Here is a 26,901-nt window from a genome sequence, read left to right as displayed (position 1 = left end):
CTGCCCCTCCCCCATTCATGCTCTGCCTCTCAATCTCTCTCTCTTGAAAATAAATAAACATTAAAAACATTAAAAAATAAATAAAAAAATAAGCAACAGATCTGAACAGACATCTCACAAAAGAAGGTATACAGATGGCAAATAAGCATATAAAGAGATGTACAACATCATATGTCACTAGGGAATTGCAATTAAAGCAACAATGAGTACCATTACATACCAATTAGAAAGGCTAAAATCCAAACCCTAACAATATCAAATGCTGGTAAGGATGTGGAGCAACATCAACTCTCATTCTTTGTTGGTAGGAATGCTGAATCGTGTGGGTACTTTGGAAGATAGTTTCTTGTAAAAGTAAACATATTCTTACCATATGATCCAGCAATCACACTTCTTGGTATTTATCTAATGAATTGAAAACTTATGTCCACACAAAAACCTGTACATGAATGTTTCTAACAGCTTTATTCATAACTGCCAAAATTTGGAAGCAATTAAGATGTCTTTCAGTAGGTGAATGGACAAACTGTAGAAAATTCATACAATAAAATATTGTTCAATATTAAAACGATATGCACTGTCAAGCCATGAAAACATGTGAGGGAAACTTACATGAGGGAAACTTACGTGTATGACTAAGTGAAAGAATCCAATATGAAAAGGCTACATACTATATATGACTCCAAGTATATGACATTACAGAAAAGTTAAAACCATTGAGACAATAAAAAAAAAAAAAAATCAGTGGTTGCCAGGGGTTTGAGGTGAGGCAGGGACAAATAGGTGTAATGTAGGGGATTTTTAGGGTAGTAAAACTATTTTCTATGAAACTATGAATGGTGGCTACATGTCCTTATACATTTGTCAAAACCTTTGGAATGTACAACACCAAGAGTGAACCCTAATTATCTGGGTGATAATTATGGGTCAATGTTTGTTCATCTATTGAATCAAAGATATCACACAAGTGAGGAATGCTGATCTTCAGGAAGCTGGGGAGGGAGTGAATTTGGTAGTATGTAGGAACTCTGTACTTTCTGCTCAGTTTTGTTAAACCTAAAACTTCTCTTAAAAAGGAAGTATAATAATAATAATATTAATAATCAAAGAAATCACAAAATAATTAGAAAATATCTTGAACATACTTACATTAAAAATAAAGAAAATCTAAAATCAATAAGCTAAATTCTAACTTAAGAAGCTAGAAAAAGAAGAGCAAATCAAACCCAAAATAAATAGAAAGAGATAATAAAAATCCAAGCAGAAGCAATAAAAAAGAAAAACAGCAGAGAAGAATGAAATTAATGTTTCTTGGAAGAGATCAATAAAACTGACAAGCCTTTAGGTATATTAGGAATCAGCAAACTCATTCTGTAAATGGCTTGATAATAACCATTTTAGGCTTTGAGAACTACTCAACTCTACTGTTATATAGTGATAGCAGCAACAGACAATAAATTAACGAATGGTTGGCTATATCTCAATTTATAAAAACTGTTGGTGGGCTGGATTTGACCTGAAGACTGTAGCTGGGCAATTTCTGGGCTATAATGACCAATAAAAAAAACAGAAGACACAAATAAGAAAATAAAAAGAGATCCTACAGAGAGGAAAAATATTAAAGGAATATGAGCAACTTTATGCCAAATTAGACAACATAGATGGAATGGAAAAATTCCTAGTCTATCACAAATTGTCAAACAGATTCAAGAATAAGCAGAAAATCCAAAGAACCCTATATTAAGAAAATTGACTTAGAAATTAAAAGCCATCCTGCCAAGAAGGAATCTAGATCCAAATGGCTTCACTGATGAATTCTATCAAACATGTAAGGAAGGAACAAATAGTGTCTGTCCTAAACAATACTGTGTCAGAAAATAGAGGAGGTGGAAATATTTCAAAACTTATTTTATGAGACCAGTGTTCTCCTGATGTCAAAGCAAGACAAGACATAGGAAAAAGATGTAATAGAACACTATCCCTCATGAACATGCACACAAAAATACTTAACATATTAGCACAATGAACTCAGTAACCCCTAAAATGTATTATATAACACAACCAAGTGGAGTTTATTCCAGGAATGTAAGGTTAGTTTGACATCTGAACATAAATTAATATAATACATCATATAAATAGAATAAAGAACAAATACCATATGAGCAACTTAATAGATGCAAAAAAGCATTTGGCAAAAATCCCAAATCAATTCTTGACTTAAAAAAAAAAACCCTCAAAAACTAGAAATATAAAGGAATTTACTTATTCTTATAAAGGAAATCAATGAAAAACTTATAGCTAACATCATACTTAATGTTAAAAGACTGAATTCTTTCCCAAATAGAAAGTCCAGAAAAGGCAAGGATATTCAGTCTTACTTACATTCAACATCACCCTGGATAATAAAGCAAGAAAATGTAAGTGTAATAAAGCAAGAAAAATGAAGGCCCAAAGACTGGAAAAGAAGTAAAACTATCTCTATTTACAGATGATATAATCTTATATGTAAAAAATCCTTGGGAATCTAAAAAGCAAGCAAGCAAACAAACAAAACACCCTATTAGAACTAATGAGTTTAGTGAGATCACAAGATACAAAACCTGTATACAAAAAAATCTGTTTTATTTCTATATACTAGCAATGAACCATCTGCAAATGAAAGTAAGAAAGCAACTCATGTGCAGTATTATCAAAACAGATAAAATACTTAGGAATGAATTGTAAACAAGAAGTATAAGACCTATACATTGAAGACTAGAAAACACTGCTGAGTAATTAGGAAGATCTAATAAAATGGAGAGATATACCATGTTCACAGTTTGAATGATTTAATATTATTAACACGGCAATTCTCTCCAAATTGGTTTAATGCAACTTCTCTTAAAACTTTGGGGTGCCTGGCTGGCTTAGTCAGTAGAGCACATGACTTTTAATCTCAGAGTTGTGAGTTTGAGCCCCACGTTGGGTGTGGAGCCTACTTAAAAAAAAAAAATTCAAGCAAGTATTTTTATAAAAAATGATAATTCATTCTAAGCTTTATCTACAAATGCAAAGGACACAGTATAACCAAAAATATTAAAAAAAACATAAAAGATGAAAGACATTACCTGATTTTATTTCATCTTACTTTATTTTATTTTGTTTTGTTTCAAGTTTTAATTTAAATTCCAGTTAGTTAACATATAGTGTAATATTAGTTTCAGGAGTAGAAGTTAGTGATTCATCACTTACATATAATAAACACCCAGCGCTCATTACAAGTGTCCTCCTTAACATCCATCTCCCATTTAACCCATCCCCCCGCCAACCTCCTCTCTGGCAACCCTCAGTATGTTCTCTATAGTTAAGAGTCTGTTTTATGGTTTCCTTTCTCTTTTCTTTCTCTAAAAGATTTCAGAACAAAGTGTCTTCCCCAACTCAAACGAAGCCAGGCTGAGTGTTCTCTCCAGCTCCAACTCCTCTACCCTCAGCTGCTTCAACTACACACCTATCTAACAAGCATACAATCTGGAAATATTTATATTTAATATTAATAAAGGATTTCAAAACTAGAAGAGGCCTTAAAGATCATTTCTGTTGGTCATCTTATAGACTAGTCATTTTAAAACTAAAAAGTAAATGATAAAGCCATAGCTATCAACCTGATCTTATCAAAAAGAAACACAGATCTCACTGTAAATCAATTTGAAAATAGAAAAATTTTTCAGCTCAACCTCTGCAAATAAACATTAAATTGATTCCCAGGAGACTTTCTCAATTTATGGATTGTCGCTATCTGTCAATCTACCAAAGATCTGTTCTTAAGGTAAGGCAGAAGTAAGGGTGAATACTTTGCAGCTTTAAAGCTAATTTCATATACTGTAAAAACAGCTTGTCAACAGGCTTCTTAGGACTTCGAGACCACATTTCCACAGTAAATATTATATGTGATACAATTTCAACTATATTTGATTACTACATAGATGATTTATATATAGGCTTATGCTGAAAATTAGATCTCAAGTCTAGCCCAGAACCTTATACAACATGCCCATGTATGTGATCTTGCTCAACCTGTCCAAAATGGGATACTTTCTTGTTCATTTTCTCCTCAGTTGTTCTCAACATTTTGACTGGGGATAATGGGAAGAGAAAAAAACTTGCATACTGTGTGAAAGGGGAAGTAAAAGGCATAATAAGTTAAATATTTAGTCAGACAGAAAATATTTATTTCCTTATAAATAAGAAGGGGTATCTTCACCCCTTCCATTATTTGAAAATTCTCTTAGATTAATAAACTCTGCTTTCAAAAAGCAAATAGTGTCTTCAAGCCCCACCAGTAGGAGTATGAGGTAAACCTTTCATAATTTGAAGGATTTTGCTAATTATTCATCACTTAGTAAACATTTTTTAAAAATGTAAAACTCATACTAAGCAAAAGAACTAGAAGTTTAGCTTTTATAAGGCATCCCAGTACCATATTTCTTAAAAGCTTCATAGAAAGATAAACAACAAAAATTTCACTGACATACCTTACTGTATCACACACCTATTCATCAAAACCTTAACTTTCTAACCTGGAATGTCGGAGGCTGTCCTTTTTGTTTTTTGCAGAGCACAATGTGCATTCACAGCCAACTGCATGGGGCTTGGGTAGAGATACATCCTGTTTTAACAGCATTGTAAGAATTTCATAGTTGTTACGATGAGCAGCTAAAATGACAGGTGCAACATCCATAGTTGTTGAATACTCAGGATTTTGAATTCGCTCCATTAATTTCTGAAAAATATTTATATAAATGTCCAAAATTATTATTTATGACTGCAAAACAACACATTTATCTGAAAATGAAATGAAAAAATCAGAATGCACAAAGAACGTAAGAATTATATTAAGAAATATGATAACATTTTACCAGGACTAAATTTTTTTTGAAACCTGAAAACTCAATTTTAATTAATAAATACAATAAATCATGACAGTCAAAAATCTTCAATAGGATACATTCATACATCTAGAGTTCTATTTTTGTAACAAAGAAGTGAAGATACCTAGAGAAATACTTTAGAAAAAAGTGTTTAATTTTCACAAGATTATGGAAACATGCATGACAATGATAACAAGAATCTTAGAAAAAGAATATAAAGGAAAAACAGAAATGTTAAAAATAGGCAGAGTATAAATGCATGAGAAAAATTTTAAAAATTCCACCTCTATGGCAAATCTTGCCACACTGATAGCAGTGAAGCTGCCTGAAAGGGATAATAGGAAGCACTCTGCACTCTTCATTTTGTAGAATTCTCTACATATTCCCAATCAATACCTATACTACTTCCTGTTACAAAGGCATGAAAACACTAACAATCCTAACTACTATTAATGAGTCACTTCTGAAACTGTTAGGCACTTTACATTTATCACCTCATCTCATCCCCATATTAGCCTGCAAAATTGAGCATTATAATCCCCATGAAGAAACTGAGGCTCAGAGAAGTTAATGTGCCCATGCTATGCAACAGAGTGGCAAAATGCAGATCAGAACTCAGGTCTGTATTACACTGGAGCCTTCTTTTATGAATAGTTTCTTTCTGCTTTCACTACATGGGCTCATGGGCCTGGTGATGGCATGACATGAAAAAAGAAACTATGTAAATAAAGAATCAGGGTTAAATAAAATGGTTGATTATTTTATGACTATTGCATACTCTTCCCAATACTTCTCACTTTTTCACACACATTTCCAGGAGATATGTTTGATTCCATTGCATAAGCTTATCAAGTTCACAGAATTTTTTTGGTAATTTTTATTAATATCATAAAAGTAATACATACACATTATAAAATATCCGAACAATATAGAAAAGCAGAAAGAATAAAAATTCCCGTATTCCTCCAAAGCAACAAACATTTTATAGTATCTCCTTCTAGACCTCTATTATACCTCCTTTTAGGGACATCTTTGATATAAGTGATTTGGCATCAATGATTAAAAACAATGGTCCTTGGGGCACCTGGAGTGCTCAGTCTGTTGAGCATCTGACTTCGGCTCAGGTCATGATCTCACAGTTCGGTTGGTGAGTTCGAGCCCTGCATTGGGCTCTGTGCTGACAGCTTGGAGCCTGGACCGTGTTTCTGCATTCTGTGTCTCCCTCTCTCTGCCCCTCCCCTGTTCACTGTCTCTCTCTCTCTCTCAAAAATAAAAAATAAAACATTAAACAAAACAAAACAAAACAATGGTCCTTAATATTATGAACTCCAAGGACCCTTCTAATAATCTCGTAAAGCTACAGCCCAGGGGCTCCATGATGATTCAGCCAGTTGTCTGACTATTGGTTTCCGCTCAGGTCATAATCTCACGGTTCATGGGGTTGAGACCTGCATCAGGCTCCATGATGACAGCATGGACCCTGCTTGGGATTCTCTCTCTCCCTTTCTCTCTGTCCCTCCCCCATTTGAACTCTCTCTCTCTCACCCTCTGTTAAAAAAAAGGGGGGGGGGGGCAAAAAAAAGCTACAGCCCAGAATTTCTGGGAAATAAAACTCGTGTATTTAGAATTTAGTATGCAATTTAAGAAAATTCATAGATCTATGCTCAAGATATTTTATTTTCTTTATTTAAACAACCTACCACAAACATCTTTATGAATACAGCTTTTTTGAAATTTAGGATAAAGTCATTAACCACAGAACCCCTGAAGTCGAATAATAGGTCTAAAGGCCATGAACAGTTTTGAAGCTTTTGATATATATTACCAAAATTCTTTTCATATTTTACACTGCCAATAATATAGGAATGTACCCATTTCACACTTTAGCTAGGCAGCACTAGGCATGGTCATTCCCAATTTATAACACACACACACAAAAAAAACTACCATGAAATATTAATTTACTTTACTAGTTAAATTTTACTATTTTTTGACATACTTAAGCCGTTTTCCTCTTCTTTTATGAATAGTTTCTTTATGTACTTCCCATTTATTTATTGGGAACTTTAAATTAATGAATTTATTTAAAAATAAGAAAGAAGTCTAAAAATTTAGCCCTTTCTCTCCTTATTACTGGTTATAGAGAAGAAAATTATATTTATTCTCTTAAAAGAAAAATTTCCTCAGTTTTCCTATAAAACATACTTAACATGAAAAACATTATTAGAAGATCAAAATTCATAATTTAATTGCTCATTATATAATCTACATACTACCAAAAAAAACACCCCACCTGTATTAGAAAGTCAAAATTTATCAATAGACAATTTTGATAAGCCAAGAATACAGAATGAATTCAATGAAATGATAAAAAAAAAAAAGTGTATAAAAATATTTGACACTGCCTGTCAAAAAGTATTAGGGCTGTTAAAATGTGATCCTGCCCTCATTGGAAGTACTCAAGCAAAGGCTGGATAAGCCTTTTGGTTACAGATGAAGTACAAAGTGTTTTTCACTGAGTACAACTCAAGATTCGACTGACAGTGGTGATGGTGATAAAAGAATGCCAGTCAGCTGCTCCAGTACCCTGGCAGGTTACACTCCAACTCCCTGCCAAAAAAGTAAAGGGGTTAAAAGGCTAGAAAGTGGAATAAGTATACCAAAATATAATCATGACTGCAAGACAGGTGACAGAAAATTGAATAGGAGTCCAGATATTTCTGACCCTTTGGACAGGGGCTGTATTCTTGGCCTTTTTTTTCTCTGCTCCTGTTGGTCTCTCGCCACAACTTAAACTAGTTGGTACACTCCTATGGAGAAAGTCATGCTTACACAAACTTTGTAATATCTAAATGAAAGTAAAATATTTCAGTTAATATGTGATAAAGTATGCAATTTAGCAGAGTTTCTCATTGTTCTCAGATAATGGCAGATAATCTGTAACCAAGTTGTAATTCTTTTGTAAAACAATATTTTTCTGAGTATAGCCAGTTTACACAACCAGCAATTATTTAAACTGCTTGTCTTACTACCTCCTCACCAATAATGAAGGTTGTAATTGCTAAATTTTGATATATAACAAATATATCATTTTTAAAGTAGAATTTGATTAGTGGCTATCTTCCTAATTATAAAAGCAATAAAGAAAAAAGGAGTAACACAAAAAATACCCTTAATTTAGCAATGAGATGACTGCTGTGAGGTAACATTTTGCTACATTTCATAGTTCCTTGTCTGTGCATGTTTTTAACTTTGGACTATATATTGTATGTCCAGTTTACTATTCTCATTTTTTGACTTCTTATGTGATATTTGTTCAGGTTTGTATATATTCTTTGAAAAATACCATTTTAATACATATGTAATTATTACTATTTCCCATCTTTTATTTGGGGGTGTTTAAATTGTGTCATATGGTTTTTTCATTGCTACAAATAAGATCACAATTAACATTTTTGTCCACATTTCTGACCAGCTTCTAGAGGAGGAAGCACTAAAAAATATGAGCATCTTTCTTGTTTATGACACATTCTGCCAAACTGCTTCCCAAAATACCCTCCCTACCAATTGTGTGTGAGACTGTACTACTCCCTTGCAATCAATGATCATTATTTTTAAAAATGTTTGCTAATTTGACAAGCAAAAATTAGTATTTCATGTGTTATTAGTAGTAACTTTTCATCTTTTTCTGAGATGTTTTTCATGTCCTTTTCTCATCTTGATATTTTTCATCAATTTGTCAATTATTAAGATTAATTTGTGATATATAGGAAATATATTTTCCAATTATCCATCTGCTTTCTAAATTTTTTCAATGTCTGAATTTCAGAAATCTAACTTCTATACAGCCAATGGTTGTGCCATTGCTTTTTATGATTTTTGTCCTTTGGTTTTAAGTTTACAAAGTCTTTCCACTCCTAATCACTTAAATATTCACCTACATTTTCTTCCAGTTTTATGGTTTCACTGTATATATTTAATTCGTAAATCCATTTGGAAACTAACCTGAATTTTCAACTTAATCTATAGAATGTTCAAAACTAAAAATACTGATCCACACTGACAAAGTTATGGAAATATCACTAATTTTAAAAAGGTTTCCTGAAAGCAATATTAATTATTCTTCAAAGTGTCTACTTACTTTAAGGCAATACCTTACAGTAAAAAAAACTATTTCTTTAGAACAAAATAAATTTGGGGGAAGAAAAAAATGGCAATGGGGCAGATCTATTTTGGTTTAAAAATCCAAATTAATAAATATTTAAGAGTACTAACTACTATAGTTGGTCTTGATGATCGTTTTGGTCGATGATTAAGTAGTATATCAACAGCTCCCACTACTTCAGAGTCGATTGCCACCAAAAGTGCATCTGCGGACTTCAAAAAAAAAAAAAGGTTAAAAATGAAAATGGAGGATAAAAAGGTAAACTATTTATTTTTACTAATTCCTAAATAAAACTCTTTAAATTTAAACTGTATTATATACAGTAATATTAAATATTTAAAAATTTAGACTATCCAAATAAATAGTACATTTGCTGGCCTTAGCAGTACTTTTGTGTACCACAACACACACAAATTTCTGTCCTGGTTTCATTGCATAAACCGGTGAAATAATAAATGCTTGAAGAGAAGGGTTTATTAATGGATCCATGCCATATTTAAAGTTGAAAAATTTTTTCAAGATCTTTACTTTTGAACTTTGAACCAAAAGAATCTTAACATTCCAGATGTATTAAAGAAATTGCCAAGGACTATTACTACTGGTACAGGGTATGTTCAGTCTAATAAAAATTATCATCAATGCAACCATGAGGATAAGGGGAGCCCTCTGTTCTCAACTTTAAAACATACATGGCTGACTGAAATGGTACAAATTTGACATTGATATTAGCAATCTTATCAAGTAAAAGCCACAAAAAACTAGGCCACCAATGTCCTTAGAGACAAGATGGAGAAGTGACTTTATAGTTTTAAAAATCCCAAACTATAGTTCATTTTGAAACTCCAACTTTGGAAGAAAAAGTAAATAGAAGCTGGGAATAGGGACTTTCCAACACTGCAACAAAGTCTACAGTCCTATTATTATACTTGGCAACTGTGACATCAGGTTTCTGTGTTTCTTTTTGTTTGGTTTTGTTTTGTTTTCTTAAAGAAAGCTATAAAGGGAGAAGGGAAACATGGGGATAAATAATGTTTTAATCTTAAAAAATGACCCGATTATTTTCAATTTGTACACTTGAAAAACTGTCATAGTCTTTGACAACCATCTATATCAACATCCTCTCTCTTTTGAAAATGAAACTCTATCAGATCTTTAGTATTCTTTGTAGCTGAAAAGAATAAAACTTCCATTCACTTTCTCTAGATGTCAAAAATAGGACTAAAAATGGAAGACTTTATTTGGATATCTAAAAATAGGACTAAGCACACCAAAGAAAGAATTGGGGGCCACATTCAATCATTAGGAACTGCCTATATATTGCCACAGGAAAACCCCCCCACTCTAATGAGAAATGTAATTATTTTATCCCTTAAAACTTTTAGGGTTCACTGGGCTGTAGCCTATTCTTTGAATTTAGCATCATTCTTCTTCTACTTTGCAAACATTTCTCTTCAGTTTTTACCATACTTGGTCAGGTGAAGCAAACAAAAAGAATTATGTATTCATTACTACTAAACATTTCACTTATGATTAATTTTAACCTATAAAGCTAATTATAGTAATGGCACTGCTCTTCAAGTCAAAGCACCAGTCAACTCCAACTATCTGAAACATAGCCATGGATCCAACTGCAAATTTCCAAAATAACTATATTGAGCTGTCACAAACTAACTTCATGGGCATTATTTCCCAGGAGGAATTGCCTCAACCATACTGACTTAAGAGTTGTCTATAAATGAAGGAAAACTGGCTTTCCCAAGTGTTCTCCAAGTCTTTACTGAATAAGGAAACAGCTAGGTTAAAACTAACAAAGTAGAAAGAAGTGAAAAAATTGCTAAAAGCTGACCAATGAAAAGATAAAATATCAGTATAGCAAAATCGCTATCAATACAGAGCAGTCTGAAGCCATATAATGTAAGGACAAACATGTTAATATTTTCAGATTATATAAAGCAAAATAAAACAATTATATTCTCAACGATTCCCACTTATGATGGTAAAGTTAAATTATATTCAGATACACTATTTTGTGAAGAATAAAGAAAGATTCATGTTAAATCTTTCAATGCTTAAAAGGATAAGCTTCAGGAATAAAAACTGTTTGTGTAAAAAAATCGTGTAAATAAGGAGTTACGATTAACTTATTCTGCACAAATCATATTTATTTGATAAATCAAAGGAAGTTCTGAATGAAAAAGTTTCAAATAATGTTTAAAATATTGTTAGGACAAAAGGTCATTAGTTTTGCTTCCCAGTTTCTCACAAATATTTGACCATCCCTACCTTATACCAATGTATTCAATATGTATACTTATTATGTATTAACGAGGGTGCTTGCTATATTCCTTCCCATCTCAGAATGTCTTTTCAACAATTCCCATACTCTTTCCCCTAAGCTCAAAGTAAGAAGCTTCTTATTTTCTTTCCAAAGCTGTTTTCCACCTTGGTATTCTATTTAATGTTTTTCTTCTATAGGCACTTGGTCCTTCATTTACAGAAAAAACAGTCCTAGCTCCCATCTCCCAAAACATGAAATACTTCCTCACTCTTGCTAAGCTGACTTGATCCTGTCTTTTCTTTTCACCACTCAAGTTTTCTTTCTCTCACTCTGTCAAATTTCTCAGACCCATGCATATCATGTTCTCTAACTCTACTGATGCCAGTTTCAAAATCCAGTGCCTTTTCTACTCCCTCATTTTCTTTGATTTCTAAGCAACACATTAAAACTCTTTCTTTGGTGTTCACAATGCTGCACTATCCCAAACTCCTTTAATGGAACCCTTTCCTTCTATTGCCTTTATTAGCATAGATGTCCCCTGAGAAAGAATCAGCACGAGCCCTTTGCTCTCCTCGGTAATTTCATCCACTTTCATGATGCAGGTGATCATCCCATGTCCATGACTGCTCTATCTCTCCAGCCTGACCTCTCCCTAGAGATTTAATCTTCATGTGTAACTGTGTATTGGAGACTGCCTGATACCCCCCAAATAAATAGGACTAAAACCAGAATTCACATTTCTCTGCCCCACGCTTGACTTAACTTCTTTCATCCTTCTCCCAGCCACCTATGTTTAACATTTCCAAATCATCCTAGACTTTTTAAATTCTCCCCTCCAAATTTAAATACTAAGTTCTATCAACTCTTCCTTCATAACATCTTTCACATCTGCCATTTTTCCTCCTATTCTTGTAGCTACTATTCTAGTTCAGGCTTTAACCTCTTCCTATCTGGATTACTGTAAAAACTGTTCACCCAAGCTATGGCCTTCCCCACTTTCCATTTTTTAATCTGTACTGAACACAGCCACTAGAATGGTTTTCCTAAAATATTACTGGACACATCACATTCTTCCTCAAAAATCATTTAATGACCCCACTATCTATACACCCAAATTCCTTAGCCTGGCATTCAGGCTCTTTTCATTAGTTTTGTTTTAGTTATTTTTCCAGATATTTCCCACTACCATCCAGCCCAAATAATTTCCTCAGAAGGCTAAATTATCCATTGTCTCAAAAATATACATTGCATGTGCTTTTATTTACATCCTTTTCCACATCTCCTATTCCAGAGCTATCTGTACATTTTTGAGAGTAGTTTCAGTAGTAGGTAAAAGCATGGACCCTGGAGCCAGAACCTGGGTTCAAATTCCAAGTCTGCCATTTGTGTTGTACCTTTGGGCATGTTACTTAACCTTTTTGTATACTGGTTCTCTCCACTATAATATGGAAATAATAATAGTACCTATCTCATAGGGCTGTGGTGAGGACTAAAGAAGTGAATATATTTAAGATTCCTAGTATACAATAGCACTACATAAATATTGGTAATTATTAATGTTTGAAAGCTGAGCTCAAGTGACACACTTCCATGAAACCTTGATAGCAGATACACAGTGACTTTCTCTTTTCTATGTTTCCAAAACATCTGTTGTAAAGCACAAAAGTTTAACCATAAAACATGGTTTTTCAATAGTAACGTTATTGACATTTGGGGCCAGATAATTCTTTGTTGTGGGGCTGTCTTGTGCACTGCAGGATGTTTAGCAGTATCCCTACCCTCCACCTACCACATGCCAGTGGTGGTCCATCCACCAGTTGTGAAACCAAAAATGTCTCCAGATATTATCAAATGTCCCCGGGAGAGCAAAATTGTCCTATGAGAGCCACTAGCATAACGCAAGATAAAATACATAATAGCACTTTTTAACCTCAAAGTAATACACAAGGGTCAAGTATTATAATACACTCAGTACTTATCAAATACACTTCTGCATTATTTAACTGATTAGAAATTCTTATGTACAGTTGAAAAATACAGGGGTTAGGTAGGGGTGTCCACCCCCCACATACTCAAAAATCTGCATATAACTTTTGACTCCCCCAAATGTCAATTACTAATAGCATGTTGACCAAAGCCTCACCAATAACAGTCAATTAACATATATTTTGCATGTTATGTGTATTATATACTGTATTCTAACAATAAAGTAAGCTAGAAAAAAGAACGTTATTAAGAAAATCATAAGGTAAAGAAAATACATTTACAGTACTACACTGTAAAAAATCCACATATAAATGGACCCATGCAGTTCAAATTTGTATTGTTCAAGGGTCAACTATACTTTCATTGTCCAATTAGTTTTAATATCCTTTAGTACAGACCTCACGTTTTACTTATTCATTTCCACAATCACACCCAACCAAAGGCTTTGGACATCTGTTGATTGATAGGTAAGACGGAGATAACCTGAGACAGAACACAGTGAACTGGAAAGAGCATGGGATTTGCAGTCAGAAGATCAGGTTCAAATCTTGGCTTTCCTCTCACTCACTTTAGAACTTTGGGCAATTCATTAAAGTCTATGAGCCTCAGTTTTCCGGTCTATAAAATATAACAACTATATAGGCTGGCTATGATGTTCAAATGTGATCAGACACCATGTATACTGCAGAATTATTATATACACAGGATCGTGTATGTAAAAAGATAAAAATGATTATCATACTATAATACTTCTTTTATCCAGAATCATCAGGGTCCTTCTTTATAACTATTTTCTAGGTCACTGAAGCTTATGCCTTTAAGTGTTTCACTTTGAAATTTAAACTATTTTGATGGAAGCTTTCTGCTTTCAGAAGTACTATACATATTCTTCTTTCTTCCAAAACAATAGGTACTGAATATAATTTAACTTTTCCTCACTTATTCTGGGCCATTGTTATAAACATTGATTACCATCCCAACATACAACTTCTTCAGAGATTATCAGATATGTAATGCTTTTGACCTCTTTATTAAAGAGAGTCAGAGGTACTGCGCCCCATTTTGTTTTTCTGCAGCCCTCATGTCCCTTCTGTTGCCCCTCTAATTCTCTATGGATTAGAAGAGTAAGTATTCTAAGTTTGTTAAAGTTGAAGGAGAGCTCCAGTACTCTATTGACTAAAGTTCATAAATGGAAAAATTCACGGCACCTACTGCTCAGGGATGTTTTTTTGTTACTTTCTGGTTCTCAGTGGTGTTCTAGATAACTGGAATTGCTGGGAAGGCAATTTCTTTTTCTACTCCAAATATGCATGTACACAGAAAGTGCCATATATTGTAATGCATATGTATATATACACACAGTAAAAATACACATAAAACTTACTTATACTTTTTAAATTTTCTGTGAGTGCTTCCTGATGCCACTAAAATAAAAAGCCTCATTAATTTGAAGCTCCAACAGAGCAAACAATCATGCTATTTGAAAGAAAAAAAGAAGTGCAAGAATTCATGTGCTCCCATCATAAGCAAACCCAAAAGAAAAGGAAAATAATATTATTAAATTTCCTTCACAATCTCTTGACTGAATTCTTTCAAGACTTATATGCATGCCTGCTTTTCTACCTGAATTGATATGAAGACAAACAGAAAGGTCTGTATTTTCCAGTTAAAATTTTTTTTTCACTTTTAGTTATAAGCAAACACTAAACTTCAGACAAAAGGGAAAAATTAATAAAATTTAAAAGGACAAAATAAAAGTCAAGTTAAAAATTGCATTGTGAGTCAGGAGCATTTTGTTCTTTTGTTTGTAAATTACACGGGCCACAGAAAAATCTGTTTCCCTGACACTTCCAGAACATTTGTACTATTTTTAGATATATAATATAAATAGTAATAACATAAGTAATAAAAACAAAGCCATCTTTAATAAGTCATGATAATTTACCTGTCAGATGTTATAAAATATTTATAAGGAAGGAAAAAGTCAAAATTGGGAGGAAAAAGATAAATCAAGTCAAAATATACTTTTTATAAAAAGGCTTTTTCATGGTTTGTTTTTAAAACTTTTAGTGGCTCAAGACCAAATAAAGGGTGAAAGAAATTAAGAAAAAAAAAAAAAAGAAGGAAGAAAGGGAGGAGGGAGTGGAAGAAAACTAGAAAGAAAGAAGAAAATATGGCATATCTAACAGTACTTAGAAGCTACTGGATAGAATTATCTAGCCTTGTACCTGACAACCGTAGTCCAAAAGAAGCTGTAGTATATCCAAGTTTTCGTTTTCAATAGTTATGGTAACAGCATTTCTCCCAAGCACATCTACGCAATTTATGTTCAAGTCACCTGAACTGTTTTCCTCCAAAATCTTTTTAACCATATAATAGTCACCTAAATAACAATATACAAACATAATTTAATATCCAAGACATATTAGATAAGAATGACTGTAAAAACTTAGCCTGGTGATTTAAAAGAAAATTTAAAAATCTAAACTCATTTTGCATATGGAAATGTACAAAGAAAATGGGAACATTTCCTTGCTGAAAAACTTATATCCTGATAAAATAGTATGCACACCAACTGCAAACATAAGGAGTAAAATTTTAAGTGTGCAGTTTGAAACAAAAGTTGTTAAGTTTAAAATTCATAATTGACTGACTATAAGTAAGGAAAGAAACTTTTAGAAGATATTTAAATAATACAGAATGTCCAAAAGTACAGACTGGAAGCTAGAAAAATAAAAGAAGCTTAACGGATTTAGTTTTACATCTCATATACACATTTACTAGCACATAACAATGGTTAAAAATAAGATCTAATAACAAGCATAGAATATTAAGAAGTGGTTTTACAGGGGAAAACCTAGTTTGGAAAAGCGATGTGAATGTATACATGCTAGTAGGTATGCATAGTAAGAGGAAAGGATGCCAGAGATTCCTATCCTCTTCTCCCCATTCTCCACACACACACACACACACACACACACTCACTCACTCACTCACTCATCATCTGCTTATGTGACCAGGGAATGTTCACTTCATAAATTAATAAATAATTAATGCTGGTAAGGGCTGAAGTCAGAATATTTCAAAGTGAAGTCTGACGTGTTGGGAGCATGCAGATTACCTTCCGCCTAACTCCAGCCCACATCAAAACAGTTGACCCAAAAGGGTAAATGAGATTATTTATGGAGGTAATCATTTTCACCGAGGGCCCATTTTATTTATCTGTTGACTAGCTAGTGCAGTAATATAATAATAAGGTGGAATAAATAAAAAAAGAAGGGCTAATTAAATAAAGCAAGGTGGGTTTTGTTTATTTAACTTTTGAAACATAGGAGGAATAAACCATTTTAAGTGACTTGCAAATATAGTTGTTCCGCAAAAGTGTATGAAAAATAAACAGGAAAAGAACAATCAGAATGGAAACCACAAGGAAAAAGAAATGAGTAATTTCATGATACAGAAAGAAAAAATCCTAAAAGTGAACTAAATGAGTGGACAAGAAGGAAAACTAACAGATTTTTGTTAAAACTTTTCAAAGATTTGCTACTATTTTTAGTCAATGACTTTAAAGTTCCCACACATTTTGGAAGAAGCTGAATGGTAGTTATTTGATGGCATACTTCATTAGATTCCTCAATAAGAAAACTAGTCATGAAAAGAAATATTTTCCTCATAGCACTGCTAATTAATATTTAGATACTAATGTTCCATGGCAAAAACTTATAAAAAAACTTCAAAAAGTGAAGCTCTTAGTCACAAGATGAATAGTGAATATACAGATAGACCAGTGAAAATTTCACCTTGTTACTGGAAAGTAACATCTTAACCCTTATTTAAGGTGAATTTATTTCAATATCTTAGTGGTAGGAAAATGCTACCCATAAAAACTCTATTTTCTTTAGTTTCATGAGGTGTCTAGGGGAGGATTAATTTTTTATTTATCCTGTTAGGGACTCATTAAGCTTGCTGAATCTAAGGACTTCTGCCCTTCATTAATTCTGCAATATTTTCAGCCATTACCTCTTCAAATATTACTTTGTCTCCATATTACTCTGTTTTCTATTGGAACTTCCATTAAGCATTATTTTGGAGGGGCATCTGGGTGGCTCAGTTGGTTAAGCGTCAACTTCGGCTCAGGTCATGATCATGGTTCATGGGACAATGCAGAGACTGCTTCGGATCCTTGGTCTCCCTCTCTCTGACCCTCCCCCCATCATGTGCGTGCTTCCTCTCTCTCTCTCAAATAAACATAAAAAAAAAAAAACAAACCACACACATTACGTTGGATCATCTCATTCCAATTTGTGTCTCTAAACATTTCTTATTTTTCCTCTTTCTTGCTCTCTCTCTTGCATTCTTGATACTGTGTCCAAATCTCACTTATTCCTTATTCAATCACCTTAACTCATTTGTTTTTTTAATGACTTTTTTTTCTCTAAGTTTTACTGGATTACTTTCCAAATCTTTTGTTTTACTTCCTTATGTTTTCATTTCCTTAAGAGTTTAGTCATTTTAAACATACTTATTTTATGGTTTTTATATGATACTTATCAGGTCTTAAGGATTTAATCCTATTTGTTGTGCCTAGTGATTATCAATAATGGGTGACTGTCCTCTGAATTTTTAAATTGAGCATTGCAAACTCATCTTTATGCAGCTTAACTGTGGGAATCCTGGCAACCTAGTTTGAAAGCTTGTCACATCAAGGATGTTTTAAGTTTGTTTCTTCCACATAACTCAGAGGTTTTGCTCCCCTATCAATCCTTTTCATTATTTCTCAGTTTAGGTTTTCATGGACCAAGTAGGTAATATTAAACTCCAAGCCAACAAGAGACAGGACTATATCTGCAGATTCTTACTTACAAGCTTCTCTGTAGTCTCCCAGTGCTGGTGGATGGATTCTTTTCTTCATCTACAGCTTTGCTACAGGTATAGTGTTTTAAGGACACTCCTCTGTTTTTCAGTCTTTTTCTCACTTTTGGATCCTGAGTGTTTCCCTTAATTTCCTGAAAGCTCAACTATTCATTTAAATGGTTGTTTGTTGTATTTTAGCTAGCATTCCTAGGTGATTTGAAGCAGAGGGTTTTCAGATTATCCAGTCAGCCTTTTGATAGAGCCAGAAAAGTATAAAGAATTGTATAAATACAATTCTTACAAAATTTTATAAACTGTAGGTACAGCAAATGGACAGAAACAACTGCTACGTTTTAAAACTTTAGATTGCTGTTTAAGAGTAATTTATTGCAAATGTCAGATACTCTAGCTTTAAGGTTTCAAAGACTACTTCCATTATACTCAGGGGGCTATACAAGAAAAAAGAAACTTAAAAATCAAAACCAAATCAGTAAATTTCATCCCTAAAGATAATAAAAAGTACCACCTTGAGATAGCTGACACACATATGCAAATGAAATATTACATACTATAGTCGCAGAACCTATAGGAAACCATAGTTTAGGTTTCTAAGTATTCCACCTAAGTTTACCTTTGCAAGCCATTTAAAACAATGTGCTATACTGTTAAACCCAGAACAACCCTAAAATTTAGGATGAGCGTATATGTAGAAAAGAGATTAGTAAATTTAAAATATATAGGAAGAAGCTAGTTATAGAGCAAGGATTACAATTTAAATGCCTTTTTATATCAGACAAATATATACTTTTCATTTTATATTAAAGTTGCTTTTAATAATTACATGCATCTTTTATCTTTTAAAATATATAGAAGAAAATGCAACATAATCTGTTTACTTTCTGGCTAGATGGTTCCTTTTTCAGTAAAGGAAAAATAACTTTTCAATCAATTCCACCCATATGCCAATTCAATAGCAAGCCTTCTTAGCCCCCTCTCCAAAATAGTTCCCATACTCATCCCCTTGTATTCATGTATACTGCTACCCTAGTCCAAACCACTATCATCTCTTTCCTGAACTCTGCAATAGATTCTTTACTGATAATAGCTGCTTACACTTCTAATACAAGGGTCAACATACTTTTTCCATAGAGGGCCACAGAGTAAATATTTTAGGCTTTATGGGCAAATACCCAAGTCTGCCTTACTGCAGAAAAGTGATTACAAACTATATGTACACAGGTGAACTCCAATGTGTTCCAACAAAACTTTATTTGTGAACACTTAAGTTCAAATTTTATATAATTTTCATATTATAAAATATTATTCTTTTGATTCATTCCCAATAACTTGAAATGCAAAGTGTGAAAACTATTCTTAGCTTGCAGGCCTCACAAAAACAGGTGGTGAGGATTTGGCCTGTGGGCCATTTTGTCCACCTTGCTCTAGCCCCACTCCTTTAATCCACTGTCCACCCAGCAGCCAGAGTTGATCTTTTTAAAATTCCTATCATTCAATTCAAAAATCTTGAGGATTGGGGCACCTGGGTGGCTCAGTCCATTGAGCTTTCGACTTAGGCTCAGGTCATGATCTCGCGGTCTGTGAGCACAAGCCCTGCTTTGGGCTCTGTGCTGACAGCTCAGAGCCTGGAGCCTGCTTCAGATTCTGTGTCTCCCTCTCTCTCTGCCCCTCCCCCACTCATGCTCTGTTTCTCTGTCAAAAATAAATAAAACATTAAAAAAAATTTTTAGGGGTGCCTGGGTGGCTCAGCTGGCTGAGTATCCGACTTCAGCCCAGGTCATGATCTCACAGTTCGTGAGTTCGAGCCCCCGTCGGGCTCTGCGCTGACAGCTTGGAGCCTGCTTCAGGTTCTGTGTCTCCCTCTCTCTCTGCTCCTCCCCTATTCACATGCTGTCTCTCTCAAAAATATATAAATAAATAAATAAATAAATAAATAAATAAATAAATAAAATAAATAAATAAATCTTGGGGATTGTTATAATTTTCCATCACACCTCAAATAAGTGCCAAAATCTTTATTGTGGCTTATTAATCCCTATGGGACCTGAGCTTCACAACCATTCTCCATTAACCTTATGCAACTCTCCTGTTTACTCAGTATGATCTTTCTAGACTAATGTTTTCCAAAATGCAGGCTGCAACCCCACCAGCAGTCATAAAAACAATGTAGTGAGTCCTAGATAGCAATTTAAAAAAATTAAATACTATTAGGGTGCCTGGGTGTCCCAGTTGGTTAAGCATCCAACTTCGGCTCAGGTCACTATCTCCCAATTCGCCAGCTTGAGCCCCACATCGGGCTCTCCACTATCAGCATGGAGCTTGCTTTGGATCCTCTGTCTCCCTCTCTCCCTGCCCCTCCCCTGCTTGCCTGCACATGCACACATACTCACTCTCTCTCTAAAAAATAAACATTTAAAAAAATGAAATAGTATTGGGGGCACCTAGCTAGTTCAGTTGGTGGAGCATTTGACTCTTGATCTTGGAGTTGTGAGTTCAAGCCCCACATTGGGTGTAGAGAATAAAAATAAAATCTTTAAAAATAAATAAAGTAAATTAATTAATTAATTAATTAAATGAAATAGTATATAAAATAGCAGGGTAACTCGTGAACCCTTAGCAACAACCAAAGCAGCAGAATATACTTTCTTCTCGAGTGCACATGGAACATTCTCCAAGATAGATCATATACTGGGTCACAAAACAGCCCTCAATAAATATAAAAGAATTGAGATCATACCATGTACACTTTCAGACCACAATGCTATGAAACTTAAATCAACTACAGGAAAAAGTCTGAAACACCTCCAAAAGCATGGATGTTAAAGAACATCCTGCTAAAGAATGAATGGGTCAACGAGGCAATTAGAGAAGAAATTTAAAAATATATGGAAACAAATGAAAATGAAAATACAACAATCTAAACACTTTGGGATGCAGCGAAGGCAGTCCTGAGAGGAAAATACATTGCAATCCAGGCCTATCTCAAGAAACAAGAAAAATCCCAAATACAAAATCTAACAGCACACCTAAAGGAACTAGAAGCAGAACAGCAAGGCACTCCAAACCCAGCAGAAGAGAAAGAATAAAGATCAGAGCAGAAATAAACAACACAGAGTCCAAAAAAACAGTAGAACAGATCAATGAAACCAAGAGTTGGCTTTTCGAAAAGATAAACAACATTGATAAACCTCTAGCCAGGCTTTTCCAAAAGAAAAGAGAGGACCCAAATAGATAAAACCATGAATGAAAATGGATTTATTACAACCAATCCCTCAGAAATACAAGCAATTATCAGGGAATACTATGAAAAATTATATGCCAACAAACTGGACAACCTGGAAGAAATGGACAAATTCCTAAAGACCCACACACTACCAAAACTCAAACAGGAAGAAACAGAAAATTTGAACAGACCCATAACTTGTGAAGAAATTCAATAAGTTATCAAAAATCTCCCAATAAGAGTCCTGGACCAGATGGCTTCCCTGGGGAATTCTACCAGACATTTAAAGCAGAGGTAGTACCTATCCCTCTCAAGCTGTTCCAAAAAATAAAAATGGAAGGAAAACTTCCAGACTCATTCTATGAAGCCAGCATTACTTTGATTCCCAAACCAGAGATCCAGCATAAAGAGAGAACCACAGGCCAATATCCTGATGAACATGGATGCAAAAATTCTCAATAAGATACTAGCAAATCGAATTCAACAGCATATAAAAAGAATTATTCACTATGATCAAGTGGGATTCATTCCTGGGCTGCAGGGCTGGTTCACTATTCGCAAATCAATGTGATACATCACATTATTAAAAGAAAAGAACTAGAAGATCCTGTCAATAGATGCAGAAAAAGCATTTGACAAAATACAGCATCCTTTCTTAATAAAAACCCTCAAGAAAGTTGCGATAGAAGGAATACTTCAACATCATAAAAGCCATTTATGAAAAGCCCACAGCTAATATCATCCTCAATGGGGAAAAACTGAGAGCCTTTCCCCCTGAGATCAGGAACACGACAGGGATGTCCACTCTCACCACTGTTGTTTAACATAGTGTTGGAAGTCCTAGCATCAGCAATCAGAAAACGAAATGAAATAAAAGGCATCAAAATTGGCAAAGATGAAGCCAAACTTTCACTTTTTGCAAACAACATGGTACTCTACATGGAAAACCCGATAGGCTCCACCAAAAGTCTGCTAGAATTGATACATGAATTCAGCAAAATTGCAGGGTACAAAATCAATGTACAGAAATTGGTTGCATTTTTATGCACCAATAACAAAGCAACAGAAAGAGAAATAAAGAAACTGATCCCATTCACAACTGCACCAAGAACCATAAAATAGCAAGGAATAAACCTAACCAAAGATGTAAAAGATCTGTATGCTGAAAACTATAGAAAGCTTATGAAGAAAATTGAAGACACAAAGAAATGGAAGAACATTCCATGCTCATGGATTGGAACAACAAATATTGCCAAAATGTCAATACTACCCAAAGCAATCTACACATTCAATGCAATCCCAATCAAAATCGCACCAGCATTCTTCTCAAAGCTAAAGCAAGCAATCCTAAAATTTGTATGGAACCACAAAGACCCCAAATAGCCAAAGTAATAATATTGAAGAAGAAAACCAAAATGGGAGGCATCACAATCCCAGACTTTAGCCTCTACTACGAAGCTGTAATCATCAAGACAGTATAGTATGGGCACAAAACAGACACACAGACCAATGCAATAGAGTAGAGAACCAGAATTGGACCCACAAATGCATTGCCAACTAATCTTTGATAAAGCAGTAAACAGTATCCAATGGAAAGAAGACAGTCTCTTTAACAAATGGTACTGGGAGAACTAGAGAGCCACATGCAGAAGAATGTAATTAGACCACTTTCTTACACTATACACAAAAATAAACTCAAAATGGAGGAAGGACCTGAATGTGAGACAGGAAACCATCAAAACCCTAGAGGAGAAAGCAGGAAAAAAACCTCTTTGACCTCAGCCACAGCAATTTCTTACTTGACACATCTTCCAAGTCAAGGAAATTAAAAGCAAAAATGAACTGTTGGGACCTCATCAAGATAAAAAGCTTCTGCACTGCAAAGGAAACAATCAACAAAACTAAAAGGCAACCCAAGGAATGGGAAAAGATATTTGCAAATGACATATCGGATAAAGGGTTAGTATCCAAAATATATAAAGAACTCACCAAACTCCACACCCAAAAAACAAATAATCCAGTAAAGACATGGGCAGAAGACATGAATAAACACTTTTCCAAAGAAGACATCCAGATGGCCAGACACATGAAAAGATGCTCAACGTCACTCACCAGGGAAATAAAAATCAAAACCACACTGAGATATCACCTTACACCTGTCAGAATGGCTAAGATTAACAACTCAGGCAACAAGAGATATTGGCGAAGATAAGGAGAAAGAGGATCTCTTTTGCATTGCTGGTGGGAATGCAAGCTGGTGCAGCCACTCTGGAAAACAGTACAGAGGTTCCTCAAAAATTAAAAACAGAACTACCTCATGACCCAGCAATAGTACTGCTGGGAATTTACCCAAGGGATACAGGAGTGCTGATGCACAGGGGCGCACATACCCCAATGTTTATAGCAGCACTTTTAACAATAGCCAAATTATGGTAAGAGCCTAAATGTCCATCAACTGATGAATGGATAAAGAAGATGTGGTTTATATATACAATGGAATGCTATTTGGCAATGAGAAAGAATGAAATCTGGCCATTTGCAGGAATGTGGATGGAACTGGAAGGTATTATGCTAAGTGAAATAAGTCAGTCAGACAAAGACAGATATCGTATGCTTTCACTCATATGTGGATCTTGAGAAACTTAACAGAAGACCATGGGGGTGAGGGAGGGGAAAAAAAAGGTACCCAGAGGGAGGGAAGCAAACCATAAGAGACTCTTAAGGAATGAGAACAATCTGAGGGTTGATGGCGAGGTGGGGGAGAGGGGAAAGTGGGTGATCGGCATTGAGGAGAGCACTTGTTGGGATAAGCACTGGATGTTGTATGGAAGCCAATGTGACAATAAATTATATAAAAAAAATAAATATAAATAAATAAAAATGAAATAGTACATAAATACCAGAGTAATTCATGAATCCTTAGCAACAAATTCACCTTGGCCAACTTAAACTCTTAAGAAAGACAGTGGAGAAAAATTACAATATCAATTAAGAATAGGTGATTCCATTTTTTTCTTCATTAGCACCTCATTTTATTTTCAGGCATATGACAGTAAATTTCAGTATCACTAAAATGGGAGCATTAATGTTGCTCAGTTTAGTTTAATTTTATAGAATCCAAATTTTCAGTTAGTTGTGAAGTATGGGAGAATTTATCAGTCAAAAAAAAATTGTAAAGCTATTGAAACCAAGTTTCTGTAACAAACTTTTTGAGTGTGTCAACCACAGCATTCTTTTGAATTTTTTTTTTAATCTTTATTTATTTTTGAGAGAATGAGACACCGTGTGAGCAGGGGAGAAGCAGAGAGAGAGGGAGACACAGAATCTGAAGCAGGCTCCAGGCTCTGAGCTGTCAGCACAGAGCCTGATGTGGGGCTCGAATTCACGAAGTGTGAGATCATGACCTGAGCCGAAGCTGGACACTCAACCGAATGAGCCATCCAGGCACCCCTCAACAGCAGCATTGAAATTGAACTATTAACTGAAAACACTTAAAAGATTTTATTAAAAGGAAAAAAATGACGAAGTAAAAAAATACAAAGACGTGATCAAATTCAGTTACTGGATCTATAAATACAAATAGTGACAACACTGATTAAAATGTTAACTCTATAGCAAACTTCAAATTAGCTTCAACCAGATCTTAAAAAAATAAAATACCCACAAGACTTTTACAGTGGAGATGACTTAAAAATGTAGTTTTCCCCAGAAGCACCTGGGTGGCTCATTCAGTTAAGCATCCAACTTCTGCTCAGGTCATGATCTCATGGTCATGGTTCGTGGGCTCGAGCCACAAGTCGGGCTCTATGCTGACAGTGAAGAGCCTGCTTGGGATTCTCTCTCCCTCTCTCTGCCCCTCTACCGCTCAGGCACGTGCACATGCACTCTCTTTCTCTTTCTCTCTAAAAATAAACTTATTAAAAAAATGTAGTTTTACCCAAATGTGCAAACCCCACTATTTATCATAGATGCCCCCCATGAGTTGTAATCATATTGTTATAAGTGAAACCTTCAAAATTAAAGATACTCATATATATGGTATGTTTGAATATTTTTAAAAAAGAAATTACTGTAATTTCTTAGTCATTTATGACTGTTAATGAAGACTATTAATGATAATGAATATCATCCGGCAAAAAAGATTCAATCTGCTATAGGAAAAAATTATACAGCCTAGAAGGTGATACATTTTTTAATAGTGAGTTGATAAATTAAGAATTATTAACAGTATATTCTTGAATCCATTAGAAAAACAATTAGAAGCAATGTTTACTTTGTAATGAGAGTCTGGTACATGACTTGAGACCCAATTCACAGTGATGCTGCAAGTTGAATAAAACTTTAGTTTATATCCTTTATGAGTTTATATAAAATTTATTTTACATCAAATAGCTAAAAAAAAAAAGCCCCATTAAATATATTAAGGTGTTATTAATACGGCAGCTTGGTATTACTTCTCCCAAAAATGTCACCCATCTTAAAAGCATGCTTAGCCCAAACGGATGCAAAGTTCATGTAAGCATTCAGTCATCAAGGCGCCCTCCCACACAATGCAGCAAAATCCTATCACAAAGGTGACCCAAGACTTTAGATTGAGCCCAAGGACAGCTCTCTCCATCCCTCCTGTGCCCCCATACTGAAATTTCAAGAAGGGCATCCTGACTCATTAATTGCACATAGAATTTCCTGAAAATACCCTTCATGGGAAGCTGACAGGGAATGAATCCAGACTAAGGTCTTTTCATCACTCCATTTTTCTGCACAAGAACTGATCGTCAGCACATTAAAGGGTTAATACATGCTTTAGCTCATGAATGCATACTAAAAGCTACCATCCTCTCCAGTTGCGTTAAAAGAGCCTAAACAAATTAACCCTTTCTCCAGCCAGCAGGCCTGAGTAAACCACAGGCTCCACAAATCAAAGTGGCTCATTATCACATTAACTCTCAGAGAGGAAAGGGGCAGGTGATAAGAATCTTGCTTAATATTTCATAAAATAGCCAGCCCTTGTTTCAATTAACTTTCACCTGAGTTGCAGCATTCTGTCTATAAAGAATATGAGTGTACTTGCTGAGAATTTTACTAGGGACGGGGTGGGGGGGGGGGGAGGGTGAGAACAGACTTAACTTGATGTCACTGGTACAGGAACTTTGACTTTTTCTTCTAAATTTTACACAAAGAACCAATGATACATGCTTCTGACCTACTTTCAAGATAAATAACAGCCACTATTAAGTAGCCACTACCTGATCAGCACTTGCCTGTATCTATTGAGCTCATTTACATAAAAGCCAGCTATACAAACTATAAAATCAAACATAAAATCTTTTTCTTTCCTACGTTTTTTCTTTGCTCTTCAATCTGTACAGACCTTTCAAAAAGCCACCCACCCACTAACATACACAATGACCACTTTATCTTTTAGGAATTCTCCCTAAGTGGAATATATTATAATCATTTTGTACATGTA

General features: G+C 34.4%; 1 protein-coding gene across 7 annotated transcripts in view; it reads right to left on the bottom strand.

Moving 5' to 3' along the window:
- Positions 1 to 26,901, bottom strand: part of TRPC1 (transient receptor potential cation channel subfamily C member 1) — a 65,787-nt gene that overhangs the window by 35,744 nt on the left and 3,142 nt on the right. For 3 of the 7 annotated variants that reach the window (XM_040480385.1, XM_040480388.1, XM_040480384.1), the window contains exons 2-5: positions 15,565 to 15,719; positions 9,183 to 9,284; positions 7,633 to 7,755; positions 4,557 to 4,759 (exon numbers count right to left, since the gene is read on the bottom strand). In XM_040480385.1, coding sequence (XP_040336319.1) covers positions 4,557 to 4,759; positions 7,633 to 7,755; positions 9,183 to 9,284; positions 15,565 to 15,719 — 583 coding nt within the window. The remainder of the gene's footprint in view (positions 1 to 4,556; positions 4,760 to 7,632; positions 7,756 to 9,182; positions 9,285 to 15,564; positions 15,720 to 26,901) is intronic. The other 4 variants (XM_040480387.1, XM_040480386.1, XM_040480389.1 and 1 more) reach the window with 4 other exon arrangements.

The sequence above is a fragment of the Herpailurus yagouaroundi genome, unplaced genomic scaffold, assembly GCF_014898765.1.
Source record: "Herpailurus yagouaroundi ecotype Mexico unplaced genomic scaffold, PumYag 159, whole genome shotgun sequence".
Classification (NCBI taxonomy): domain Eukaryota; kingdom Metazoa; phylum Chordata; class Mammalia; order Carnivora; family Felidae; genus Herpailurus; species Herpailurus yagouaroundi.
The sequence above is the reverse complement of the archived record's forward strand: the minus strand, read 5'-3'. Positions and strand labels throughout refer to the sequence as shown.